Source organism: Sebastes fasciatus, chromosome 9 (assembly GCF_043250625.1).
Source record: "Sebastes fasciatus isolate fSebFas1 chromosome 9, fSebFas1.pri, whole genome shotgun sequence".
NCBI lineage: Eukaryota > Metazoa > Chordata > Actinopteri > Perciformes > Sebastidae > Sebastes > Sebastes fasciatus.
In genome coordinates this window covers 9,526,720-9,551,902 of record NC_133803.1, presented here as the reverse complement: position 1 = coordinate 9,551,902, position 25,183 = coordinate 9,526,720, and the positions used below count along the sequence as shown (strand labels likewise).

At 39.9% G+C, this 25,183-nt stretch overlaps 2 protein-coding genes across 3 annotated transcripts in view; one reads left to right on the top strand and one right to left on the bottom strand.

Annotated features, from left to right (window-relative positions):
• Window positions 1-3,539: 3,539 nt before the first annotated feature.
• Window positions 3,540-7,474, bottom strand: LOC141773817 (uncharacterized). 2 transcript variants are annotated; one of them, XM_074645894.1, is made up of 2 exons: window positions 7,317-7,474; window positions 3,540-6,226 (listed from the first exon to the last, which is right to left on the bottom strand). In XM_074645894.1, the coding sequence occupies exon 2, from the start codon at window positions 6,166-6,168 to the stop codon at window positions 4,177-4,179; it is 1,992 nt and encodes a 663-aa protein (XP_074501995.1). In that variant the 5' UTR covers window positions 6,169-6,226; window positions 7,317-7,474; the 3' UTR covers window positions 3,540-4,176. The 2 variants fall into 2 exon arrangements, with proteins under 2 accessions (XP_074501995.1, XP_074501994.1); XM_074645893.1 differs by lacking the exon at window positions 7,317-7,474 and adding an exon at window positions 7,174-7,273.
• Window positions 7,475-16,953: 9,479 nt separating this feature from the next.
• The window catches only part of lzts2a (leucine zipper, putative tumor suppressor 2a), a 52,902-nt gene continuing 44,672 nt past the window's right edge, over window positions 16,954-25,183 (top strand). The window contains exon 1 of the mRNA XM_074645891.1: window positions 16,954-17,256. The gene's annotated coding sequence lies outside the window, so the exon portion shown is untranslated. The remainder of the gene's footprint in view (window positions 17,257-25,183) is intronic.

The following is a 25,183-nucleotide window of genomic DNA, read 5'->3' as shown; positions in this document are numbered from 1 at the left end:
GAGTATCTGGAGACGGTCACGCTGTTTGCATCACCTCAGCCAACCCAAACATTTCCACAGCTGCTGTTTTAAACTAAGACCCCCTCGCTCTGTTTTCCACACAGCAGTGCATTTGTCCGTTGATTTACGTAAGAAACAAGTTTTGTTGGAGATATTAATTTCCTGTATGTGGAGACACAGACAAGTTCCTTTCTATGACACGTGTCGGTGGGAAAAGGTATGCAGGTGATTTAAGAGCTGTGTCATCCTGCAGCCACGTCCTTGACCTGTTTCGATATTAGAAACATGCTGGTAGCTTGATCTCGCCATCGTGGCAGGAAGCAATAAGTCACCCACCATCAACATGTCACTGTGTCCAACCTTCAACATGTTCAATATTGTGAACACACACACAGGCACACATCTTGAAAAAATATGAAAGGTGCGCCGTGCAGTCAAAAATAACACACGTGCAGCATAAAAACATATATTATGGATTTTTTAATGGGAAAAAAGGAGTTAAAGGTCTGAATACAAAAGCATTTGGTCCTGATTCAGACATTTTAAAGGTCAGTAAACTCTGAATCCACCGAGGTCACTGACGCATAAAATGATGTTATTCATGCAGAGCTGATGGTAATGAACAGAAAGTTATTTGCAGAATGTAAAATCACAACCGCTCGGCTGAGTGTTACATAATTATTTTTTTTTCCAGTGTTCTCATTCATCATTTCTCAAAACGTGCAGTAATCTCATCGTTAACCTACAGGGGTGGACCGTTTTTTCCTGCAGCCGGATTTACACAACATGACAGCGTGCTGCCTGCAGCCTTTGCCCGACTAAAATAACCATCTGCACTGAGTTCTCTGGGACACGTGCAGCATGATTCACTGCCACTTACTACTACAAACACAGACACACACACACATGCATGCTCTGATCTGGGTCATACACTTACTATGAGATGTGAGAGCATGAAAAAATACAAACTATAAACTACACTACAGCCATTGTGTGTATGAGTATGAGCTGCATTTTATATATTTTTGCTCTAGTGATCCGTGAAAAAAAACCCACATTTGACTGTATGTGGGTGCACAATTGTGGTTATACGTACTGCTGTGTATTTGGGTGTAAGATTAATTCTACTCAACCTACCGTCTTATGTCACATGAAGAAATTAAACCCTCAAACCTAAAAGTGCTCACATTCTGCACGCTCAAATATGTCTGTGGCAGCGCCTTTCTAGTTACTATGACATTTACTCACTGTTTTTTTCCCATATCAATAATGTAGGATTATAATTGCTCTCCTTTGAAGTGGCTGTTTAAATAATCCAGGGAGGATTGCTCTTGGCATCCCATTTTCGGCTCAGCGAGGAAAATGAGCCACTGCAAAAAATAAAAAGGAAGAAGAAAATCCTGAATCTGGAGGGTTGAGGCTGAGAAGCGGTTTCAGCTACTTGAGGTAGTTAGCTTTAATCTGGCGGCCTGGAAATCTGCTCTGCTCTGCTGACACTGTGTTCACGTCACAAGGAGGTGCAGAATATAGGGATGATTTTTGATGGAGCATTACTTAAATGCAAAACTTGCAGTTCATTGATCTCAGTTCAGTTGATTCTTGCTTTATGAATTTTGAACATCAATGCAGCTCTGACAACAAAACCTTATATTCATGCTTTTAGATTGCAATATTTTCTTTTTTTGTGCAATCAGACTACATTGCACTGTAGCTGCACTTTAAATGTCAACATTAAGTCACATCATTTATGTTTAGCCAACCAGAAAAATGCATCACCAAACTACAAAACAGGAATGCAAGATACATCAGTAATGGCTACGTAGGAGATTGGACTTCCTTGAAAAGGAAAGATACCCCCTTACTTGTCTAATTGTTGTACGTTGAGTTTTATGACACTTTTTAGGGATACATTGTAATTTATAAGATATGCTTACATAATAGTTTGCAACAAAATAGAGTTAAATGTGAGCAAATCCTTAATTTAGAAACCAGAATTACAGCCTTGCGGTTGTATGCCTCCACCAACTAGTCAAGTTGAAGTTTACATCCATGTCTGTCCAAAATGTCATCACTTCATCATTTTATCCTGTTAGATATTTGTGTGAAACGGTCATAATTAGCATATGAATTCTTGAGTTATGGCCAAAAATGTTCATACATTTATAGTACACGAAACAGATTACATAATTCTTTTCTTTCTAAAAAGCACAGCATGTTCTTCTTGGATTTTGATGAGGCGAGAAAGACTAATTTTCATGTTCTCACAGCTGTGTCATGAGTTCATATTGTCATTCCTAAAGCATATTATGGTTGCATTTATATATTTTATGAGTATTAATGATATCTTGCCTGTATGCAGGGGCATTGGTGGTTATAGTTCAGCTAGAGTTCCAGCGTAGCAGGGGATGGATGAGCATATGAGACAGTAATTAAAATGTATGAAAGTACATCGAGACAGGGCATAAAAGGAAGATCAAAGTGGTGCCGGCGACTGAATAAATGCTCTATGTGGTTATTTTTGTTGCATAGACATACACTGTAAACCCCAATCCATCCATGACACAATTTTATTGTTAAGTCTACACAAATGTTCAGGACAGTCAAAATGACATAATAACTTTATGTTCACTTGACACAAACACTCATCCCTTGTGAGCTTAACATACATTTTTTATGTTAAATCAACAATTATTGATTTTTCTTGATAGTGTTGACATTCAGGTAATTTATGTAGGATTTGTGTTGCTTTACATGATTTACTTAATTACAGTTAATTATTGTCAGTTATGTGTAAAAAACGACTATAAGAAATGGTCTTAAGAATGGTCCTAAACTTGACTTAAAGGTCAAAAAATGTGTAGTAAAAAGTATGACTTGTGAGCTTTGTGTAAAGAGGAAGTCTGGACATTTCTTTTCAGCCTTGAGCTCATTCAGACAGGATGTATTTCTGTTGGGGAGGTGCAGTTATTTCAGTGTTTCACCCTCCACTGCAGTAAAAATTACAGCCCCAGCTACCTGCAGTTTTCACTTCACACTTTGCTTTAGAAAAACTTTTAAAAAATTGATGTGTTTACTGTCACTGAGCTTCATCATCTCAGCTCACAGTGAGATGACTGAAAAAGTAGTAGAAACATGATAGATCAACTCGTCATCAGTCAACTCACACAACGCTGGTCCACCTCATGTATTCAAAACATATACCAGTGATTCACATTCAGAAAGAAAATATGTTTACAACTGCCTGTCAATAATTAAATGGCATTACCGGTAAATAATGCTAATATTAAAAAATAATCATAAGCCCGTCAGTGATGAAGGTCACATGGTTTTTCCTGCAGAATATCATTATTTATTACAGAACCAGCTCTACTAAAATACCATTTGAAACATCTTTTATTATGTCACGATTATTTTGTTGATCAGCTTCAGTTTTTATATCATAACTTAAACAGGTACCAGTACTTCTACTTTAAGGTCACTGAAATACAATAATGCATATATACTGTATATGTTTACTCAGAGTGGCAGACACATTTAACTTTTATTTATGAAGGTTTTTTTTATTAATATATTTGCATTGTGGGGTAAAACTGAGCACCAGCAGAGAACCCTATATGATTGAATTTTTATTTGATTTTGATGTTTATTAATATATTTGGATTGTGGGAGAAATCTCCATGATTGATTGTATTTGATTGATTTAAGTAGCGACTCACTTGACACTAAATATATTAACAATTAGTTCATATGCTTCGAATGTCAACTCACTTGACACTCTAAACATATAAACAATTAGTTAATATATTAGGGAGGAAACCTGATCACCAGGGCTCAAATCAAATACCGTACAATCAGTGTCCAAATAATTTGCATATCTTTTGATATTGTGGGAGGAAACCTGAGCACCAGGGTAAAAACCCACGCAGACACAGGGAGAATATGCAAACTCCACACAGCTGGACAGGTGGAGGTGTCTCTGTGAGGCTGCAGTGCTAATCACTAATCACTGAGCCACTGTGCCGCCCTGAAGTTGATGGGGTACGGGAGAAGGACGAAGGGTGGAGGTGGGATGGTGGAGGGTGGACAGAAGGAGGAGGGATGAAAAGAGAGGAGGTGAAGGTGGATGGAGGAGAGAGGGGGGAGAGGTGAGGGGGGAGGAAGAGGGAGCTACTGTTGTCAACACCCAGCAGACTCCTCCACCTGACTGTCCCCGTCACACCTCTCCTCTTTTGCTCTCTTTTTCATCTCAGCTTTCTCCCTCTTCTCTTTCTTTTTCATCTCCTTGTTTTGCATTTTAGTTTTCAACTCCTCCAATTGTGTCTGCCTATCCTCTGTTTCATTTCTGCGAAAGAAGGAACCCCACTTCTTCTTCTTCAGTTTGAGACAAAGATTCTCCAGGACCTCGTTTTCGTCATGCAACTGAATGAATTCTGTCTCCCGGCGTTGTTGTTGTTCGACCAGGTCGTTGTTCTTGTCCTGCAGTTGTTTCAATTCCATCTCTTGGCGTTGATGTTTTCCGGCCAGGTCCTGGATCTCATTCTGCAGCTTGTTCAATTCCGTCTCCTGGCGTTGATGTTTTTCGGCCAGCTCCTTTGTCTCATCCTGCAGCTTGTTCGATTCCGTCTCCTGGCATTGAAGTTTTCCGGCCAGGTCCTGGATCCAATTCTGCAGCTTGTTCAATTCCGTCTCCTGGCGTTGATGTTTTTCGGCCAGGTCCTTTGTCTCATCCTGCTGCTTGTTCAATTCCATCTCCTGGCGTTGATGTTTTTCGGCCAGGTCGTTGTTCTCATCCTGCACCTTGTTCAATTCCATCTCCTGGCGTTGATGTTTTTCGGCCAGGTTGTTGTTCTCATCCTGCAGCTTGTTTAATTCCATCTCCTGGCGTTGATGTTTTTCGGCCAGGTCCTTTGTCTCATCCTGCAGCTTGTTCAATTCCGTCTCCTGGCGTTGATGTTTTTCGGCCAGGTCCTTTGTCTCATCCTGCTGCTTGTTCAATTCCATCTCCTGGCGTTGATGTTTTTCGGCCAGGTCGTTGTTCTCATCCTGCACCTTGTTCAATTCCGTCTCCTGGCGTTGATGTTTTTCGGCCAGGTCGTTGTTCTCATCCTGCACCTCTTTTAATTTGGTCTCCAACTCTTTGTTCTTGGCCAGCTCCTCTTGGAACCTTGATTCCCGAACTTTGTTGCATTCGAGCCAGTCTTCCATGGTCTTCAAGCTCTGTTCCAAGGCCTGTTTTTTGTCGGCCATCTCCATGGTAAATTTGTCCACCAGTTCTTTCTTCTCAATCTCCACCTGATTGACCTTTCTCTCCATCTCTTTTATTTTGGTCTCCCAAACCTGTTCTTTTGAGGCCAGGTCCTTTGCGAACCTGCCCTCCAGAGCTTCATATTTTTCTTGCCAAACTGTTTCGTGCTCTTGGAATTCATCTCCTGTGAGCAACAGTTGGTTAATAGTGTCTTTGAGGGTCTGAGGGATGTTCATGTCTTCGATGAGATCCAGGTTTGTTTTCTGGTAGATCTGTTGTTGGCTCTTCAATTTCGCCGGGTTGTCTTCATCATAGCATTCAAGCAACTTTTCCAAATATTCCTTGTTCAGGAGCTGGACAGATTCCATCTCCTCCTGCTGGAGTCGGAGAGCTTTCTCTAGTTTGGAGATGTTTTCCTCCTGCTCTGAGACGACCTGGTAGCACTTGTCGTGGTATGTGTGGTACTTCTTCCTCTCCTGATAGTTAGGTCCACGAGGTCTAGGTTGGCCCTGATAGTTATGTCGACAAGGTCTAGGTTGGCCCTGAGGGTCATGATTACAGGGTCCAGGTTGGCCCTGAGGGTCATATTGACGAGGTCTAGGTTGGCCCTGAGGGTCATGATTACAGAGTCCAGGTTGGCCCTGAGGGTCATATTGACGAGGTCTAGGTTGGCCCTGAGGGTCATGATTACAGAGTCCGGGTTGGCCCTGAGGGTCATATTGACGAGGTCTAGGTTGGCCCAGAGGGTCATGATTACAGGGTCCAGGTTGGCCCTTAGGGTCATATTGTCGAGGTGCTCGTTGGTCCCGTGGGTCATATTGACGAGGTCGAGGTTGGCCCTGAGGGTAATGTTGGTGAGGTCCTCGTTGGCCCTGAGGACCACCAACAAATCCCCAGTTTTTTGGATTTTGTGTTTTATCCATTGCACTATCTGTAGCAGACTTGAGATATGCAAAGCAGACTGTGGTTCTCTGTAACAGACTGAGATAATGAGAGAGAAAAAACAATGAATAACAATATTATATAATAGAATAAAATAATGAATAAAGATAAAGATAATGAAATAGGTAAATTAAATAATATGGTGGTTGTGGTAATCAGTTTATGGTACAAGTAAGTAATAAGTGTCGTGGCAGGAAGTGACATATCCAGCAGCCAACGCTGCACATTCTTTCTATTCCCCCAGAATAAGGGGTAATTTCTCTCTTTCTGTCAGACTTCGGAAATCAGGGCAATTCTTTTCAAATTTTGGAAGGAATTACTCTCTGATGTTTCTGCAGTTCTGACATTGTGTTAGAAAGTATAATTATGTCTCTACAGTATGGGGCCATTAGCCTATGGTAGCAAAACTATTTATAAATGTGTATCGAGATAATCACAAACGTGAACTTCCCACAAATAATGCTCCACGATACATCCCACAATGGAAATACAACTATTATTGAGTATTTTGATCAATTCTCCAGTGGTAGAAAATGGTTAAAATTGGCACCAAATCTGTTGAACAAATGGTATCAACCCCAAAATTGCCGCAACAACTTATGAGACATAATAGAGCATGGGAATGGAAATCATATAATTCCATCATTGTGTTCTAAACCCTTATGCACTTTCATAATTATTTTTAAATAATTAATAATTAATTAATTAATTAAATTAAAGAACCCCTGTACCCCCCTAAAAAAGACTAAAACAGGTCTATTGTGGGTCTCAGAGGGTTACATAAACAATAAGTTCTCAATGTAATGTCTGTAAATGCGTACGTAGATATTATTGGCTGAAAATGGTTTTGCTCCAAAGCTGGAAATACAGACACAATTTACCAAACTGATTACACACACACACACACACACACACACAGATTGAGAGACAGTTACACAGGTCTCCACACACATTTGCAAATAGTTTTGTTCCAATAATAATAATACCAATCTTCATGAATAAAATCTCTTCTGTTCACATGGAACACACTGCCATTCGAAGTGTTAAACTTCAATTTCCTACTATCCATAATGTATAATGTTTTATACTCAAATATAGAAACACAAAGACACTGTAATGATATACTTACAGTCTCTGTTGTCGATCAGACTGGCGTTTAGGTCTCTGTTCGATAGGACTGTAAACGGACTGAAAGTTTGGTTAAAATACAGACTTCTAAACAGACTTCTGAGATTGAAGCCAATGTGATGTCTTAAAGCAAGTTCCGGAACCATGACATCACAATGTGATGTCATAAAGCGAGTTCCGGAACCATGACATCACAATGCATTTTATTTCACAACACTGACAATGATCAAAACTGCGTCCATAGCAACGGGTTGTTATTTCTTTAAACAGACCGTTGCTATGGACGCAGAAATTGACCAATCAGAATCGAGTATTGTTTAATAAGATAGTTATAATGTTCTGTGTAAACCAGGACTCAGATTCTTCTTTCAAACACTGTTGTCACTTTGGCATGGAGGCATAAAGCACCATAAATGCTGAACTCATAATACTCATAATAATACTTTATAAACCTTGCTATGAGTTGTAATGCATCATTATAAATATTTATTAGGAGTTTTATATAAAGCCTTATAAATACATTATAATATCTTGTGAATGTGCTTGCTGTATAATGCAATATAGACAAGACCTTGTTATAAAATGTTACTAAAATATCTTCAAGTAATATATAGAAATGTAAATACTGATTTGAGGGCAAAGTCACATTTTTCACTTGCCAATATTAAATGTAAATGATTTGACAGCATCTACACGACCTTTTCATGAATAAATGTTAATCCAAGCTATTGTATTCGTCTTTCTTTCTTTTTTGATGGACAGACCAAGACCGGCTCTAGCCCTTTACTGTAGGTGCCCTAGGCGAAATTCGGATTTGGAGCCCACCTCCGGCGCTGCTGGGTTAGGGGTTAGGGTTCAAGCCCCCAGAACCCTAACTCTAGTCCCATAAACCGCAACACACATCTGACATCACAATGGTTTTAAGACAAAAATTAAGATTTTTATTTTCATAAATAACTGTATTTATTATAATATAAATAAACAATTGGTCCCTGATATTGTTGGCTTAAAAGTCTTGAGTCAGTTTCACTACAATTTACACTTTTATTAACAAATAAGTGCGGCCGGGCAGATGAAAAAGTGTGAGAAAGATAGTAACAGTGGTGAAAAGTGTATTTCTCTATTTATTTCTTTATTTGTTCATTTGTTACCTCAATGCAGAAAATGAGGAAGGGCGCTGGCATTTTTATTATTATTATTTTTTCCGTTTTTCTTTTTAGATGGCAAACACCGTCCCCCAGAAGGTGGCGCCCTTGGCGCCCGCCTATATGGCCTACGCCTTAAGCCGGCCCTGGGACAGACCAGAAAGCCAGATCTGACTAGCCCGAGTGCTACTGGTGAGTTTGTTATCATGTTGCACACTGGATTAACACCTGCAAGTCTGTCACAGGGTGACATGTTCCTTCATCACCATGAACCCAAACTGTAGTTTATTCTGACTCAATCCCACATACTCCGTCCTGCTGCCACTAAAACTCACTAGAGCACCGAATGTGGATTAATCCGCCGTTGAAAATAGTCCCCAACAAATGCACTATTTCCTCCTGTTGTTTGATAAAAACTAGTGAGCAGCTGTTTTAGTAAATTACTGATGAAACTATGAAGTTTAAATTCTTACATTTTACATCACATGATTTACATGATGTTGTCTCGAGTATTTGAAGACGGTGTTGTTTTTGAATTGCAGTGTTTTTACAGCCTGCACCAGTCACTTCTGCTTGTGCTGAATTTTAAGATTTTTGGATAAATTGCTGAATCTTTTAATTGAAACATAAATATAATGGAGAGCAATGTCCAGCATGTACCATGTTAGGAGCTAGGAGCTCTAGGGTAATCACGGCCTCATGAAACTTTACAGCCACAAACTAGAGACCTAGGGTATTCAGAGGATGGATGGCTTTCCCCTAATGAGCATGTGTAGAACGGCGGTATTAAATAATCATCTTCAGTGCGCGGTGTGAATGAGTTTGCGCTGCGAGTATTTCATAGAATTAGACAGAAACTGAGCTGTCATATTGCTTTACAAGCAAAGAGATGAGAAGCTCTGAACAGACAGCAGCATCAGAACAGAGATGAAGCTGTTTTCTGCCCCAGTTCCTCTGCATCCCAGCCACACACTGATTCTGCTTATAGACAAAGACTTCTACATAGGATGAGCTTGCGGGCTCAGACCAAGAGCTGGAATTTGAGGGAATAAAGTTTCATGCTACACTGCACTCTCCTGATTTGACCATTATGGAAATATGTAAATAAACCTCCATAGTATGCTGGCCGTGCAGCTCCAGGATCGGGGAGCTCTAATTGGGAACATGACAGAGATGTCAGAGTATTTGATGCATTTCTAAAGGGCCAAAACAAAAATAATGGCATTATTCAAAATCCCACGTTGTTGTTTTGTTTGGCAGATTCATCCTGGGTGCATTTTGAGCTTCATTGTTTATTGAACGGCTAAAATTCATCTACTTGGCAAACAAGGCATAAAGCATTCATGAGTCATTAAGCATGAAGGTTGGATGAGTAAAGGGGGCTTTATGTAGAAACAGAAGAAAACAAAAATGCAATAATGCACTAGAGGAAAGTTTTCAAGTTCTTGTGAATAATTTTAGATGCTCTGCCGGAAGCATGTTGATATTTCTGAATCATGCTGAGGCTGAGGGTCGCGCTCTGGTCAGGTATCTGGCGGTGGACAAAGACCCTGAGGGGACAGAGCATGTGTGAGTCATATGATCCAGGCTTTCGGCCTTCACACAGACAGCCACAGACAGACCAAAGCGGATTGGAAACAAAAGCTTGCAGTGTATTATTTCTGCTGAGGCATGAGCGTGAGGAATTCACCATTAATCTGTTTCATCTTGTTTTATGAAACTGTTACACCAAAACACTGCGTGAGATGTGTTAGTGGAGTTGTTTCTCAGAGTCCCCCCTCTAGGAGCCCCGTGCCTGTTCTCACGGTATCAGAGCTGCTGTAGAGGCATATGTGTGCTTGACTAACACAGCATGTGTATCTACAGTGGAGCATATATATATATATATACATATATATATATATACTATAGCAGCCGAGCAAAGAGAGGCAAAAGGAAGCAGACACAACTCAGGAGACAAATGTTTGACTCCACCAAAAACGTCTGTTTTTACATCATGTTGGTACAAAACTTTAGCATGCATTTCTTCTAAACCAAGTTTGAAAAATTTTAATTAGGGCTGCTAGTTGTATAAAATATTTAATTGCAATTAATCGCATGATTGGCCATAGTTAATCATGATTAATCGCAAATCAATCGCACATTTTTTGTCAGTTCAAAATGTACCTTAAAGGGAGATTTGTCAAGTATTTAATACTCTTATCAACATGGGAGTGGGCAAAAATGCTTGCTTTATGCAAATGTATGTATATATTTATTATTGGAAATCAATTAACAACACAAAACAATGACAAATATTGTCCAGAAACCCTCACAGGTACTACATTTAGCATAAAAAAAATATGCTCAAATCATAACATGGCAAACTGCAGCCCAACAGGCAACAACAGCTGTCAGTGTGTCAGTGTGCTGACTTGACTATGACTTGCCCCAAACTGCATGTGATTATCATAAAGTGGGCATGTCTGTAAAGGGGAGATTCGTGGGTACCCATAGAACCCATTTTCATGCACACATCTTGCTTGAGGTCAGAGCTCAAGGGACCCCTTTGAAAATGGCCATGCCAGTTTTTCAAGTTTGCAGCGTTATTTACCCTCCTTCTCAACAAGCTAGTATGACATTTGGTTGGTACCAATGGATTCCTTAGGTTTTTCTATTTTGATATGATGCCAGTGTCTTCACTCTAGCTTTAAAAAATCGCTGTTGTGTTGATGCGTTAAAGAAATTAGTGGCATTAAAACAAATTTGCATTAACGCGTTATTATCGCATTAACTTTGACAACCCTATAATTTTAATGTTTTATTTCAAATTTGTTTGGGCTCAAACAGAGAGTTTCAGACAGAGAGTGAAAAGAGGTGCATGATAAAAGTAAACTTTTTTTTTTTATAACATTAAAGCAATCTAAACATGTTCTAGTAGAAACCCAAAATACAAGTATGCACCTGAAAAATAAGCATAATAGGTCCTCTTTAAAGGATCACCAAGGTTATTGCAGTTCATCCTCTGGTGAACATGAATGCGTGTACCCAATTTGATGGCAATCTATGTAATAGTTGAGGAGATATTTCACCCGAAAACCACAAATGCGAACCTGCTGGTGGTGCTAGAAGAAAAGTCAGGAGATCACCAAAGTTATTACGATTCATCCTCTGGGGATTATATGGATATATGTTCCAAATGTCATGGCAATCCACCCGATAGATGTTGAGATATTTCAATCTGCACCAAAGTGGTGGAGCGACCCACAATTTCAGCAAAAACATGAGAAACAATGGGACGAGCAGGACTTTTTTCTCTGCTATGCATATGCTGCATCCTCCTCTCAGTGATTATGAAATAAACAGTCTTGTACGAAGCTCACAGGCTGCCGAGGGCTAGAACTTTTTTTAGAATACACACTTGAGCACACAGACATCTACGCACACACACAGCCGCAACAGTACACACACATACTTTGCATATTGTGTAAGAAGACAATAAACTAACTGGGCTTTTGTGATGCTGGAAAAATAAGTGATCTACCCACAAACATGAAGCCCAGAAAATGTTTAACTTTAATCTTCTGCAGTTCAGAAAGAAAAAAAATCTCCAGCCACCCCCAGTCTAATGAAGTAGACTCCAAAGGGAACCCACTGGGGAAAAGGAGAGGCTGCGGCACATTTGCACGTTTCATTTCAGCTGGAAATCATATTAGCGTTGTGGGCTGCCGAAGCCTGAAGTTGAAATGAACCATGGAGGCGATTTAAAGGGGAAAGGGATTGAGAAAAGAAGGGCTGTGATAGTGATTGGGAGGGCGGAGGCTGAACGGGGCAGAGAAGGAAGAGATGAAGAAGGGAGGTTATTGGACGGAGTGGGATTAAGGAGACGAAAAGGAGCAGAGGTGGTGGACAATCTGGAGGGAGAGATGAGCAGGAGGAGAAACAGGGGGCAGGGGAGAGGTGGGGGTTACGTACTTGGCATTGGTGCAGGATATAAATTTGTACGCAGAGAAGGAGAGGTCAGTTGGAGTTCAGCAGTGACAGGCCTCCTGAATATCCTTCTCCACAGGGCCGGCCCAACATCAAAGACACAAGGTGATGCTGTGGAGGCTGCGGTCTAAGACAATAGTTTAAAATAAATGTTTCTACCTTCATATTTGAGTTGTTTACAATTATATAAAATATTGTAGAGGACTGATTACATCACATATGTGGTAAAAAATGTGATGCTGCACTGCAGAAGTATCCACCTTAATGAGCTCTTTAAAATCCTCTGAGACCCAACCGACTTGACTGTATTTCAGAGGCTACAGCAGGTTCAGTTTTAAAACTAGATTAAAGGTACATGTATCATATTGAACTAGAAAAACCTAAGGAATCTATTGGTACCATGTCATGCAGGAGGCTAAATAACGCTCCAATGTTAGGCTATATTTTGGTGAGGAAAAACTGGCATGGCCATTTTCAAATAGGTCCCTTGACCTCTGACCTCAAGATATGTGACTGAAAATGGGTTCTATGGGTACTCATGAGTCTCCCCTTTACAGACATGCCCAGTTCTTTCAGAAATCTCCAAATGTCAAAAGTTTTTTATACCAAATCCGACCATGGCTTCTTCTATGGTGTTCCTCAAGGTCTTGGTGTCTTACTGTGGTATTTTGGAGGGAATATTGGTCATTTTTATCATTTCTGGTAAAAAAAAAATGGTTAAATTTAGCATAAAATCTGTGTAACAAATGGTATCAACCCACAAATTGCTGCTTATGAGACATAATAGAGCATGGGAATGGCCACCATAATGTGCTCAGCCCTTATACAATTTTACAATGTATTTTAATTAATTAATGAATCAATTATTTAATCCATGTTTATTTCTGATTTATGACTAGAACAACTTGACACACAGTGCTGAGCTGCATTTCAAATTAATCTTCAGGTTCTCAGCTTTCAGATGATGTACACCACTTCTATGTGACATCAACTGTTGACCTGCTATCCCCCCCTAAAAAAGATAATTTAAAAAACGGTCTATTGTGGGTCTCAGAGGGTTCATACTGAGTCATAAAAGGAGCAAAGAAATCAACAGGAATCAAGAGGTTTTCTTGTAACACTTGTCATTTTCTCAAGGATTTTTGAGGCATTTTATTCCTTTACAGGTGAGTAAATAATAGAAAGATGACAGGAAATCAGAGTAGAGAGAGAGTAAGGTCAAAACAGGGACATTGAAGTTCATGCTCAGTGCCTTGGAGCTTAGGCCCATTTTCTTGATACTAATAGAGTGATTTGAATTATTCTAACAAGATATTGTTCTTGTTTTCAGAAAAATAAATAAATAAAAAACCCTAAACAAGTGAAACTGCACTTCTATCTTTTATCTTTGCCTTGTTTTACCTTTTTATGCCATAGACCACATGTCCAAACCAAATAACGCTGATTAACTGAACAAAGACAAGATGCAACTTGTTAAGATGAAACAGTTTATTGTTGTTTACTGTTAATTTATGTGTAAATGTATCATGACCAGCCAGTCTATCACACCTGCTCAGATAAGTCTATATTAACATTACTTAGCCATCTGCTCATTTTGACTGACGGGGATTTTTGCACCTTAACCTTGTGGAAATCAAATCCATACATCCCTCAAACAAATTAGGTCATTCATCCATTCATACAGCTCCTCTTTCATGGATGAATCAGGCAGGTGGCAGTCTATTGTGGGTGGAAAAGAAGACCCCATATTGTGTTTCCAGGTTGTTTGAGGGAACAGGAGGCGGTGGGCGGGAATCTCTCGACCTGAGAGTTCAAAGCGGAGCAGAGCCAATGAGGAGCTCACCTGTAACCAGCTGGCTCACCTGTTCTGGATGTTAAAATAGTAAATTAGCCTCATCAAAGAAATATTGTGGATGATTTATTTTTGGTGTAAACATTATCTCTTCGCTCTCATGGGCAACGCAGTCTTTAAATTCCAGTATAAAGTATTCGGATCACCAGATTTGCATGTGTTTCAGTACTTTTGATCCCGAACAGTGGATCCCAAGATAAATATGAGAAAGTCACATGATTAATAAAAGTAGGCCTATAACAAAGAAAAATATGTATTTCTGATACACCAAATTATGTTGATTTTTTTCTGACTTCTCTCCAAAATTCAGCTTTTTTTCTTGTGAAATAGTCCCTCTGTGGTCAAACCGCTCTATGTACACAGTAAGGTCATATTATTTGTGACAAGAGGCCACAAGTAGATATTGTTTCGTTTTAATGGGTCCCAAGCCAAAAAGGTTGGGAACCACTGGTCTAAAGTCTTAGAAGGAATAGAAGCTTATGGTTGTAAATGTATTTAAAATTATTCTGAAAAATAAAACAACAGCCATAAATAGCTTTCTGAAACAAAATCAGTAACCAGCATTCGAGGCATTTAAAGCTACAGTAGGGTGGTTGGGCCTAATGTATTTTAGAAACATATATTGCTCTATTTGTTGAAATTCTCTTTACAGCAATCAATTAGTCAAATACTCTGACCAAAAACAGGAGAGAAAAAAATCCGGTGTTACACTGAAATCTGTGACCATTAAAATCTGTGACACCAGAGGAGCCAGCAACATACAGTATGAGGTCACCATTTCTGATGGCTGTCGTCACAAAATGTGACCCCACTGTTACCTGTGTAATCTGTCATAAATACATGACAGAAAACACTAACACAAACTAAATGTTACATTTTCAAAGTTATTTTATTATTTTTACTTTAAAGATATATTCACAAAACTCTAAAAGAAAAGCAAAAGATACGTAGGGTTACATTTTGTGATGACGGCCGTCACAAAATGGTGACCTCATACTGTATGTTACTGGCACCTCTGCGGTCACAGAACACCGGGATCTGTGTGTCTGTGGCTGTATAGCAGGACCGTAATAAACCCATCCAATCATTTCATTGTGCCCGAATGTGCTACCTGTCTACCTATAAATCTGGGGAGTGGTTTTGGAGTGAGGCCTAAAGAGCCCGACTGTCAGTGTTGCGACTTTCTCGCTAGGTTTATGGACTTTTGGAGCTATTGCTGCTAGCTAGACTAAAGTTACTTTTATTGGAAAACAGTTGGCAACCAGTGTCTGAATTGGGACGGTGTCATGTGTAAGTCTGTTCCCTCGCAGAATAGTGTTTCCCTCCTGTTAATATGATGATTGAGTCTAGGTGCGCACTCCTAAACACCTACGTTTCTGTGTAAACGGCTAACTTTAGCTAGCTTAATGCTGAGAAAACAGAGCTGAAAATGCCTTTGATATTCCTTCTTATTATCCAATTTAATCTGTAGGCCAACAGATAGCTATTATATATTCAGTTTTATTGTAGCGTATATGCAATGTGATATTTTTCTATCAATACTAGGCTACATAACCAAATATAGGCCTATACATTTAGGTCCAAACTGTGGAAATGTATGTTGCATATATAACCTATAGGCCTAATGTAGCCTTTGTAATGAAATGCTTACAAAAATACATTTGAAGTGGGATATATTACCAACATATAATACGTATAGCCTAAATATAAATATATCCAAGACAATATGCAACCTCTGAATTGGGGTACTGGCACCTTTTTTTGGTCCAATTCAGGCCCAGCTGGCAACACTAGGCTGCGTTTTTCAGTTGGATCATTTTTAAAATCTAGCTTTAAACTCTTGTTGGTATAAACCCAAACTTTAAGCAACCACTGGGATATTTTCCCAACAAAACAAGTGTTAAAAATTCTCTTGAACTGTCAACTAAGCTAAAAGCTCAAATATATATAAATATATATATAATTATATGTATTATATTATATAATAATATTTGCCAGATTGGTTGATTGTACTCTGGTGAATATTTGGTGAATACACACCAAAAACTGACAATAACCTGATATTTTCAGGTGGAATTTCATTCATTCTCACTGTGCAATATCATTTTCCACTTGTGCAATTTTGTTAATAGTCTGTTTATTGTCAATACTGTATATACTGCTCCTATTTGTATACTTCCTTCTATTTAAATGGTTCATATTTTGTTACACCTTGTTTAGCTCTTTTTTACTGTGTTAGCTGATGCATCTCGTTTTTTGCACTATCCCCTTTGCTGCTGTACACTGCACATTTCCCCACTGCGGGACTAATAAAGGAATATCTTATCTTATCTCATTTGATTAACAGTCTATCAAATGGTACTGGCAGTGATTTACTCTGTCTACAAAACTTAATAGCTTTATATTTAAGATAAATACATACATGTATAACATATAATCAGACTTCTAAAAAAGGCACAAATGGCAATAAAAACCAATGCACCTGTAAAGAATAACTACTTCTATACTCTATTATTATAAACACAGAGTATTAAATACATAAACATCCTGCTGGAGAAATTGCTTCATCGGTCGTCGCAGCCCCCCCTGGCGGAGCCCCCTGCCCTTCCTCCCGGGTCCTAAAGCCTCCTGTCGAGGCTCAGCAGCGGAGCCCCGTCTGGAGGTCTGGAGCAGAGACACACAGCCCGCCCAGCGGAGCAGCAGCCCGGGCTCTGCCGGTGACGGAACCAAACACACTCACAGCCTGGACAGCAGCAGCGGATCAGCAGCGGATCTACCGAGCTGCTCCGGACCGGACCGGACCGGGACGGGGTTTGTACAGCAACTACAGAAAGAAACTACACAGAAAGAAGAGAAGAGATTGTTTTGGCTGCTTGCTTGTTTGCAGAAAAGTTGATACACGCACAACAACATCTCCTGCTGGAGGAAACACTGCTGAACATTGGGCTGCTGGTGGAGAACATCTTGAGCTGGAGGTGAGCAGATCATGCAGGCAGCATGCAACAGTGATCTAGTGGGACAGCATGTGTTGTTGTGCTGTTTCTATTAACAAGAGTAAAGTTATTAGCTTTATTTGTCTGTTTTTATACATATAGTTCAGAATGAGAGCAACTTGTTTCATAGTGTTGGCTAATTTGTGCAAAATGATCCATAAACAATAGTTTATTTATCATTTCATGTCCAAATGGAGGTTGATTTTTTTTTTCAATATTATATTTATTGTTTTTTTGTTCATTTGGAAACAACATAACAAACATTCACAAACAATAATAACATTCTCGGTACAAAGAAACTTAACAAACCTAATATTAATATAAAATAAGCCAGTATAGATACAGGAAAAACATGTTATATACAAAAAATAGATAAATAAGTAAAAAGAATATACACAAGTAAAAAAATAAAATAAGATAAATGGAGGTTGATTATACTAAGTTATATTGGGGTTGATGGTGCTGCCTCTGAGTGTGCATGGCTTAAGTCTACATGATTCATTGGTTATTGATAGTTTGACTGGTCTGAGGGATTAAAATACTTGAGTATATAATGTGTAGTTGTTCCAGTTGAATGCAGTGACTTTAAGTTTCCCCTCCAGTTTCCTCAGTTTCTTGCAGTGAATTCAGCTGTTTTTTCTCAACTAATGTGTGTGTGTGGAGAGAGAGAGAGAGAGAGAGAGAGAAAGAAAGGGGTATGATTTGAGGGAGAGAAACTAGAGAATAAGCATTGCTCTGTTATCTCCATCCAGCTGTTTCAGTGAATGGGGTTTTGGCTGCCTCTTGTAACTGACACACACACACACACACACACACACACACACACACACACATAGACAACTGCTCTTGCATATCACTTTTCTTGTTGTTTCTGCGGCTGGTTTTGTTTGTATGATAAAGACAGAAAGTAGCAGAGAGGAGGATGAAGTGGATGTGATGAAAAGGAAAGGTCACACAAAGAGAGAGAGAGAGAGAGACCTTAGCACCATTTGTTTTATGCTCTCAAGGCCCACTTTAATATATGGATTAGTTAGCAGTTGAACTGGAAACGCCCAGGGTCTTATTGGACCATAAATAATCCCCACAGGAGCAGATAGAAATGCTGAAGCATGCCTGAGATGCTCTCCATCTTCTTCTCATCTGTGGTGTGCACACCCTCTCTGCAGCTGATTGATGGGTTGGACGTCATGTTGTCACAGCTATAAGACTTAAACTGAACATTAAAACAACCAACACGCGGATGCATGCACGCTGCACACACGGATCCTCCCTGTTCTTGCTTTCCCTCCTGCTCCTGCACAGATGTTAACTTAGTGTTCCGGCATCATCACGCCACCTCACTGGGAGACCCTATATCATCCTGCCCTGTCACCACAGCACAGCACAGCACAGCACAGCACAGCACAGCACAGGCAGGGGAGGAGGGAGGAAGGTGGCAGGACACATCCAGAGAGAGAAGGGGGGAGAGGGGGATTTGGTGGTGGGAGGTGATAACCAAGCTGTCGGGCGATCAGGATTGGAGCATCTGAAGAGGCGGACGGGGGGGCAGGTAGGGGAGGAGGGTGTGATGCTGAGGGATCATTTTTATCACATGGATCCTTCACAGAAGCTCGAGGGGGGCGACGTATGAGGCAGCCGAGCGAGAACATGATCCAAAGTCATGGTTCAATGTGCTTTTGATAGCATGTAGAGCTGAAACAGTTTCTTTTTTTCTTCATGATCATGAAATACATTTTCTCCAGCTCTCTGCCGCGAATCAATCAACCGACCTCCCATCGTCTCCATTCATGTCTACATCGAGTTGACAAATATGTGCAAGCTCGAAAACTAGAACACAGCCAGAGGCTCAATCACAGCTGATGCACATCTGCACACTTGCTCTGAAGACGGTGAAAACGTCAAAGGCACCGCCTACTGCTCAAAATGTTGCGGCAGCTTTTGCAGCTTAATTTGCTTATTAGATAATCTCAGCTGAAAATAGCACGAAATTTGTGCACACATGGGGGCACATCTGTGCACCCGGGAGCACTCTGACATAACAAGTGAAGGAAAATCCCACATTGAAGTGTTATATATAGAGAGGGAGAGCAATCTGATCCACACTTGTGAGGCTCAATTAGCAAAATGTCTCTCCAGCCATCTGGGATTGAAATGATGATAGACTTCCATTTCATTTTGCTGCAGCGATGGTGATGACGTTGAGTGGTTGATGTGATTAAAAGCATGCAAGTAGCATGTCAGCATGTTTAATTCATCATCATCCAGTTTATGGTCATGCTCCTACTGCTCTTATTAAACGACACTGACTGTTTGAAACAAACCAGGAAGTGTGTTTTGTTTTCTAACGCTGTGGTTCCCATCCTTTTTCCTTAGGGTACCCCTTTTCTATCATTGAGTAAACTGACAACTCCTGACTAAGTGACATATTTTATGGATATTTCATATTATATTCAATGCATAACAATAATAGTACAAAACAACTGATAAACTGTGCAATTAACCCAAATAATGAACACAATAACTGCAGGAAGCTTGTGTAAAATGAGCGATTTGGATGAATTTTGAGATTTCCTGTGAACATTGCATCAGAGATGAGTTTTCCTGATATTTAGCTTTGAATACAATTCTGTATTATTATTTTTTATCAAGCCTACATACTTGTTAGGTTTCTTTTTTGAAAAAATGGAGTGTTTTCTTCTCCCTGATGCTATTGTATTAGCTCTTTGGTTGTTTTAACTGCATACTTTTCTAATGCAGAATGAGGCTGTTAAGCAGAGGATCTGTGAATATAGCTTGTATTCAGGTCTTCATCTTGCCCTTATCCTGTGAGATTTTCTTAAGTTTATATCTTGAAGGACCAATATGTCTAATATTTACTGTAATAAATCATACAATGACCATGATATGTCATCAGAGATTAAGGAAACATGTTAAATTGAAATATTGGTTCTCCTTTGAAATGTCCATTCCGGTCCGTAACGCAGGGATGTGACGGTGAGGAAATTTTCCCACCGGTTAATAAACTTGTAACAACACAGGTGTTACCGATTACATCGGACATTTTACAAGAAAAGATGACGATCAATATATGTAGCACGCTTACGTTGATCTTTAACGTTAGATGGCTCTGTGTCTGGCCTCTCCGGTAGAGGTTTTGCTGCGGGGCCGCAGGTTTCCACCCAGCGACGCTGCGCCACACACACCGGCTGTGACCGTTCCATCCACCGCACGGCGATTACCTCATTAATGTTATAGTTCTCTTATAGCATTGGGTTTAAATCTGAAATATTGCCAAATAGGCGCTTTTGCTTTTCGCTTCGACACCAAATACTCCGCCACAAAATCCTCCGCCATCGTCTTGTCTGTCAACTGTCTCTCGTCCCGTGTGTGTGAAATATGACTCCTGCTACTCTGTGCTGAGACTCTGTATGGAGCAGACACTTTCACTTTCAGATTATAGCGTCCGTCGTCCGACTATGTATTGACAACATGTCGCTGATACACGAAAATTAACTAAATGGGTCTCATTTCTGTAAAAAAAAGCCAAACGACGGCGGGGTTGGTGGGTACGTAATGTAATCGGTGTGTGCCCAACCACCGTGTAACACTGGAAACACAGACTACCGCGGCAAGCCTACTGCCCATTTCCATTGAATAATAATCCAAACTTTAAAAATAACAATTTAATTATAGTAAGGTTAAATAGTTCAATAGTTTTCTTCACCAAAATGAATGAAATACTGAGATAGAGGCCAACTGTAGATTTTTCTATAAAGTTGTCTTACACCCCTTAAAATCGAGAAGGCCTCACGCCCCCCCGTGAAGCTTTGGCGACCCCTAATGGGGGTCAGGACCCCCAGGTTGGGAACCAGTGTTCTAACGTAATACTGAGCGTTCATGTGAAAAGTCTTGTGTGTGGAAGCAACCATAGGAGCCTTAAACTCCTCTGAGGGGATTCATGCACTCAAAGAAGCTCAACAGATGTGTTTTCTTGGTTTTCGTCTTTAGTTTCCCTCCGTAACCCATCTCATGTCCATGTCAGACGAGCACGTCTGTTTGATGCTATGCTGAAGCTCCTTTTTCTAGGTACAGTTCGTGGGAGTAATGTCGGTTCTGAGATCCAGCCTTGCTTGTGATTCCCCTCAGCTGTGATGTGTCTAACAGCGGGAGCGTCATTGAGATTTCCCTCAGTTTCTCGCTGCCAGCCCATTAAAACAGGACATGAGTAAGAGCACAGCAGGGGAGAGACGAGCTGTCAGTCAGACACACACACACACACACACACACACACACACACACACACACACACACACACACACACATTCACAAAGCCTACCCTTGTATGTGAGACTGTAATTAGTAGCTGCCTGGGTTTGCAGTGACCTTTCTTGTCCTGCTTTTAAAGGCCCGTCCTGGACTGAATGTGTCACAACAGCATGGCTTTGCTTTTATGTTCATGCAGTTTTAATTTTCAAAGTCACTGACCAAGATATTATACAACAGATTATCTGCATCAAGCTATAATTAATCTGTTTCAAATATTCAGCATTTTTAAGCTGTATTTTTTTACACTTGGAGACAGACCAGCAGCAGATGGATCTTTATTCTGTCATACAGGTCAGAGTGAGCACGCAATAAACTGGCAAACTCCCTAAAGTTGACAGTAAAATGAGTTCTCAAGTGTTCATTTAAATGAAGCATACATATGTGATTCATTAGTAGATGCATTTCATCGACTTGCATTCCAGAGATTTTACCGTGGCCAGAAATAAACAAAGCAACATGGACATGACAAGAGTGGAGGAGGAGATGCTTTTTCTTATGTCTGCTATTAATTATTTCCAATGATGAATCATCACTTGCATTTAAAATGCTTTCAGAGTTTAGTATTTTGAAATGTGTGGAATTGGTGTCAACACTGTTAACCCTCTGAGAGCCAAAATAAACCCTTTTTGTGTTTTTTAGGGGCATACAGGGGGTCTTTAGGGGGAGATAGCAGATCAACAGAAGATGTCACATAGAAGTAGTGTACATCATCTGAAAGCTGGGAACCTGAAGATTAATTTGAGATGCAGCTCAGCACTGTGTGTCAAGTTGTTCTAGTCATGAATCAGAAATAAATATGAATGAATGAATGATTTAAAATAAATTGTAAAAGTGTATCCGAGCTAAGAACATTATGATAGAAGTATATGAATTCCATCCCCATGCTCTATTATGTCTCATAAGTTGTTGCAGTAATTTTTGGGTTGATACCATTTGTTACACAGATTTGGTGCTAAATTTAGCCATTTTTTAACCACTCGAGAATTGATAAAAACAAATGATCAATAATACCTCCAAAATACCACATTAAGACACCAAGACCTCGAGGAACACCATTGAAAAAGCGATGCTGTGATTTGGTATCAAAAACGTTTGTCATTTTTGGATGACTGCAAGAATTGCATTTTTCGGCAATTGGATGGTGAGCACTTCAGTTCTGGAAACTGCTCAGAAACCCCCTTATTGTCAATCTACCTAGGAAAGCCACCCATCCTCTGAATGCTCTAGGTCTCTAGCTTGTGGTTGTAAATTTTCATGAGGCTGTGATTATCCTAGAGGTCACCACAGGTCATTTTATACAGTGAGGTCAAGTTTTTAAAAAAATGGTCTCACTACAATGAAATGACTACTATGTGGACTAACATCATCACACATGAATACAATTGGGGCTCATTGGATCCACAAGAGTCTCAGATTTACAGTGATCATATTTATACTGGATTCAAATAACTGCATGGTTTTTACCCCAAACTGCATGTGATGATCATAAAGTGGGCATATCTGTAAAGGGGAGACTCGTGGATACCCATAGAACCTGTTTATATTCACATATCTTGAGGTCAGAGGTCAAGGGACCCCTTTTGAAAATAGCCATGACAGTTTTTCCTTGCCAAAATTTAGCATAAGAGACGAGCTGTTAAACATATTCCTCAAAAACAGCAATAATATGTATTTTGGTTTGTGTGAGCCTTCCAGAGCAGGTTTCATGTTTACATTCGACTTACAGCTTTGAATCAAGAAGAAGACACAAAACACCAATCATTTCGGGGGGCTGTGGCTCAGAGGGTAGAGCAAGTTGTCCACCAATCGGAAGGTCGGTGGTTCGATCCCTGGCTGCTCCGGGTCACATGTCGATGTGTCCTTGAGCAAGACACTTAACCCCAAAATTGCTCCCGAAGGCATGGCCATCGGTGTGTGAATGAGTATTTAGATTAAATCCTGATGGGCAAAGTTGGCATCTTAGCAGCCTCTGCCATCAGTGTATGAATGTGTGTGTGAATGGGTGAATAATGACATGTAGTGTAAAGCGCTTTGAGTAGTCGGAAGACTAGAAAAGCGCTATATAAATGCAAGTCCATTTACCATTTCCTCGTTCACAGTGGCATGCAGGCATTCACATGCTCATCTTGCTACTTAGTTTTAGCCCATTGGGAGATTATTGGATTTAAATGGAACTTGATTATAGACACTGTACTGTATGCTTAAACACTTATCCAGGCTTCATTTAGAGACATTTATCTCATCGCTTTATACATTTCAGATACCAGAAGAAATTGTTTATTTAACCACATGATCGTTTTTAAATGTAATTTTCATCGTTGGATTGTTTTACTATGAAACAGCATGAAACATAATCAAAATTCAATCAGAAATCTGATATTGTTATTTTGGTAATGTAAAAATACGTCTTAGTCTTTGTTAGTGCCACTGTCTGACTTTCCTTGTGCTGCATCTTGTCTGCTCCAGAGTACTGAACAGTTAACTGCTCTGACAATTAAATTAGATTAAATTAGATTTTAGAGCTTTTTAAGAGGCTCGACTGCTGCAAATCCATAATATCATTTCATTTCCTCATTAAATATTTAAGGACATCTGAAGGATTTTCTGTGCTCTTGAGTTAATGATAGGTCTACTCCCAGTAAAATGTGTGAATTCCTACAGTAGCAGTGTGCCAGGAGATGTTGTAGTCAGTGGGTAAAACTCCCAACAAGTGACGTGTGGTGATTGTTTTCTGTAAATGCATGGATGCATAAACAGTGCAGCCAGCCTCTTCTGCAAATCCTTTCTATTAAATGAATCTGTTTTTGAATTATTTACTATTTTCAAAAAATGAAGACCTTTTGTATTTCTTGTATGCCTGACATGAAAGCCAGATGAGCTGTTTGGGGTTTACTGGGCTCTTTGTTAATCTCACAAATCTCTCAGTATAAATGAATGAAGTGTTGTACACTCTGACATTTTAAGTCTAGGTTATTCAGACATTATGCAGACTCGTCCAATTACTTATAGAGTGATTGCGGTCGAGGCCATCACTTGTGTACTGATGATAACGACCAGGTCTGTGCAGTGCAATCAAACTCAAATACAGCAATCTCTGCCATGAATAGAGAAAAGAAACGAAATGCATACAGACAAGGCTTTCCTTTCGTGGGTTGTGTACAAAATGAAGTCAGGATGGGTGTTGATTATGAAGCTCTCCTGACTGCAACACTTCAGTTAAACAACGTTTGTCAAGTCATGAATACGTGTAGATCTTATTCATCAAGCTACAGGAGGTCAAAAGGAGTAAAAAAAAAAAAAATGTCCAGTATTAGGCGGCAACCTCTGGGTCTGAAAAGTGAAGCCAATGCTGGAGTGTCTTAAACTTGCATTCTTTCTAACAGCCAGCAGGAGGCGACTCCTCTGGTTTTTAGGGTGTGGCTACCGGCGTTATCCGGTCTAGGTGTTGTTCATGTTTTCGTCTTACAGCTTTAACCTTTCACAGTGTGTTTTCAGTTTATGACAGTTAACTAACATTTTGGTCGCCTAAAAAGCCTTATTCGGCGTTTGGTTGTACTTAGCTCTCGCGTCACTTCTGGTTGCA

What these genes read in the sequence shown, in the direction of transcription:
- LOC141773817 (XM_074645893.1), bottom strand. Translation starts at nt 7,256, where the DNA reads ATGGATAGTAGGAAATTGAAGTTTAACACTTCGAATGGCAGTGTGTTC. An exon ending in GATTTTATTCATGAAGATTG is followed by an intron (nt 6,227 to 7,173) that starts GTATTATTATTA and finishes TCATTATCTCAG; the next exon opens with TCTGTTACAGAGAACCACAG.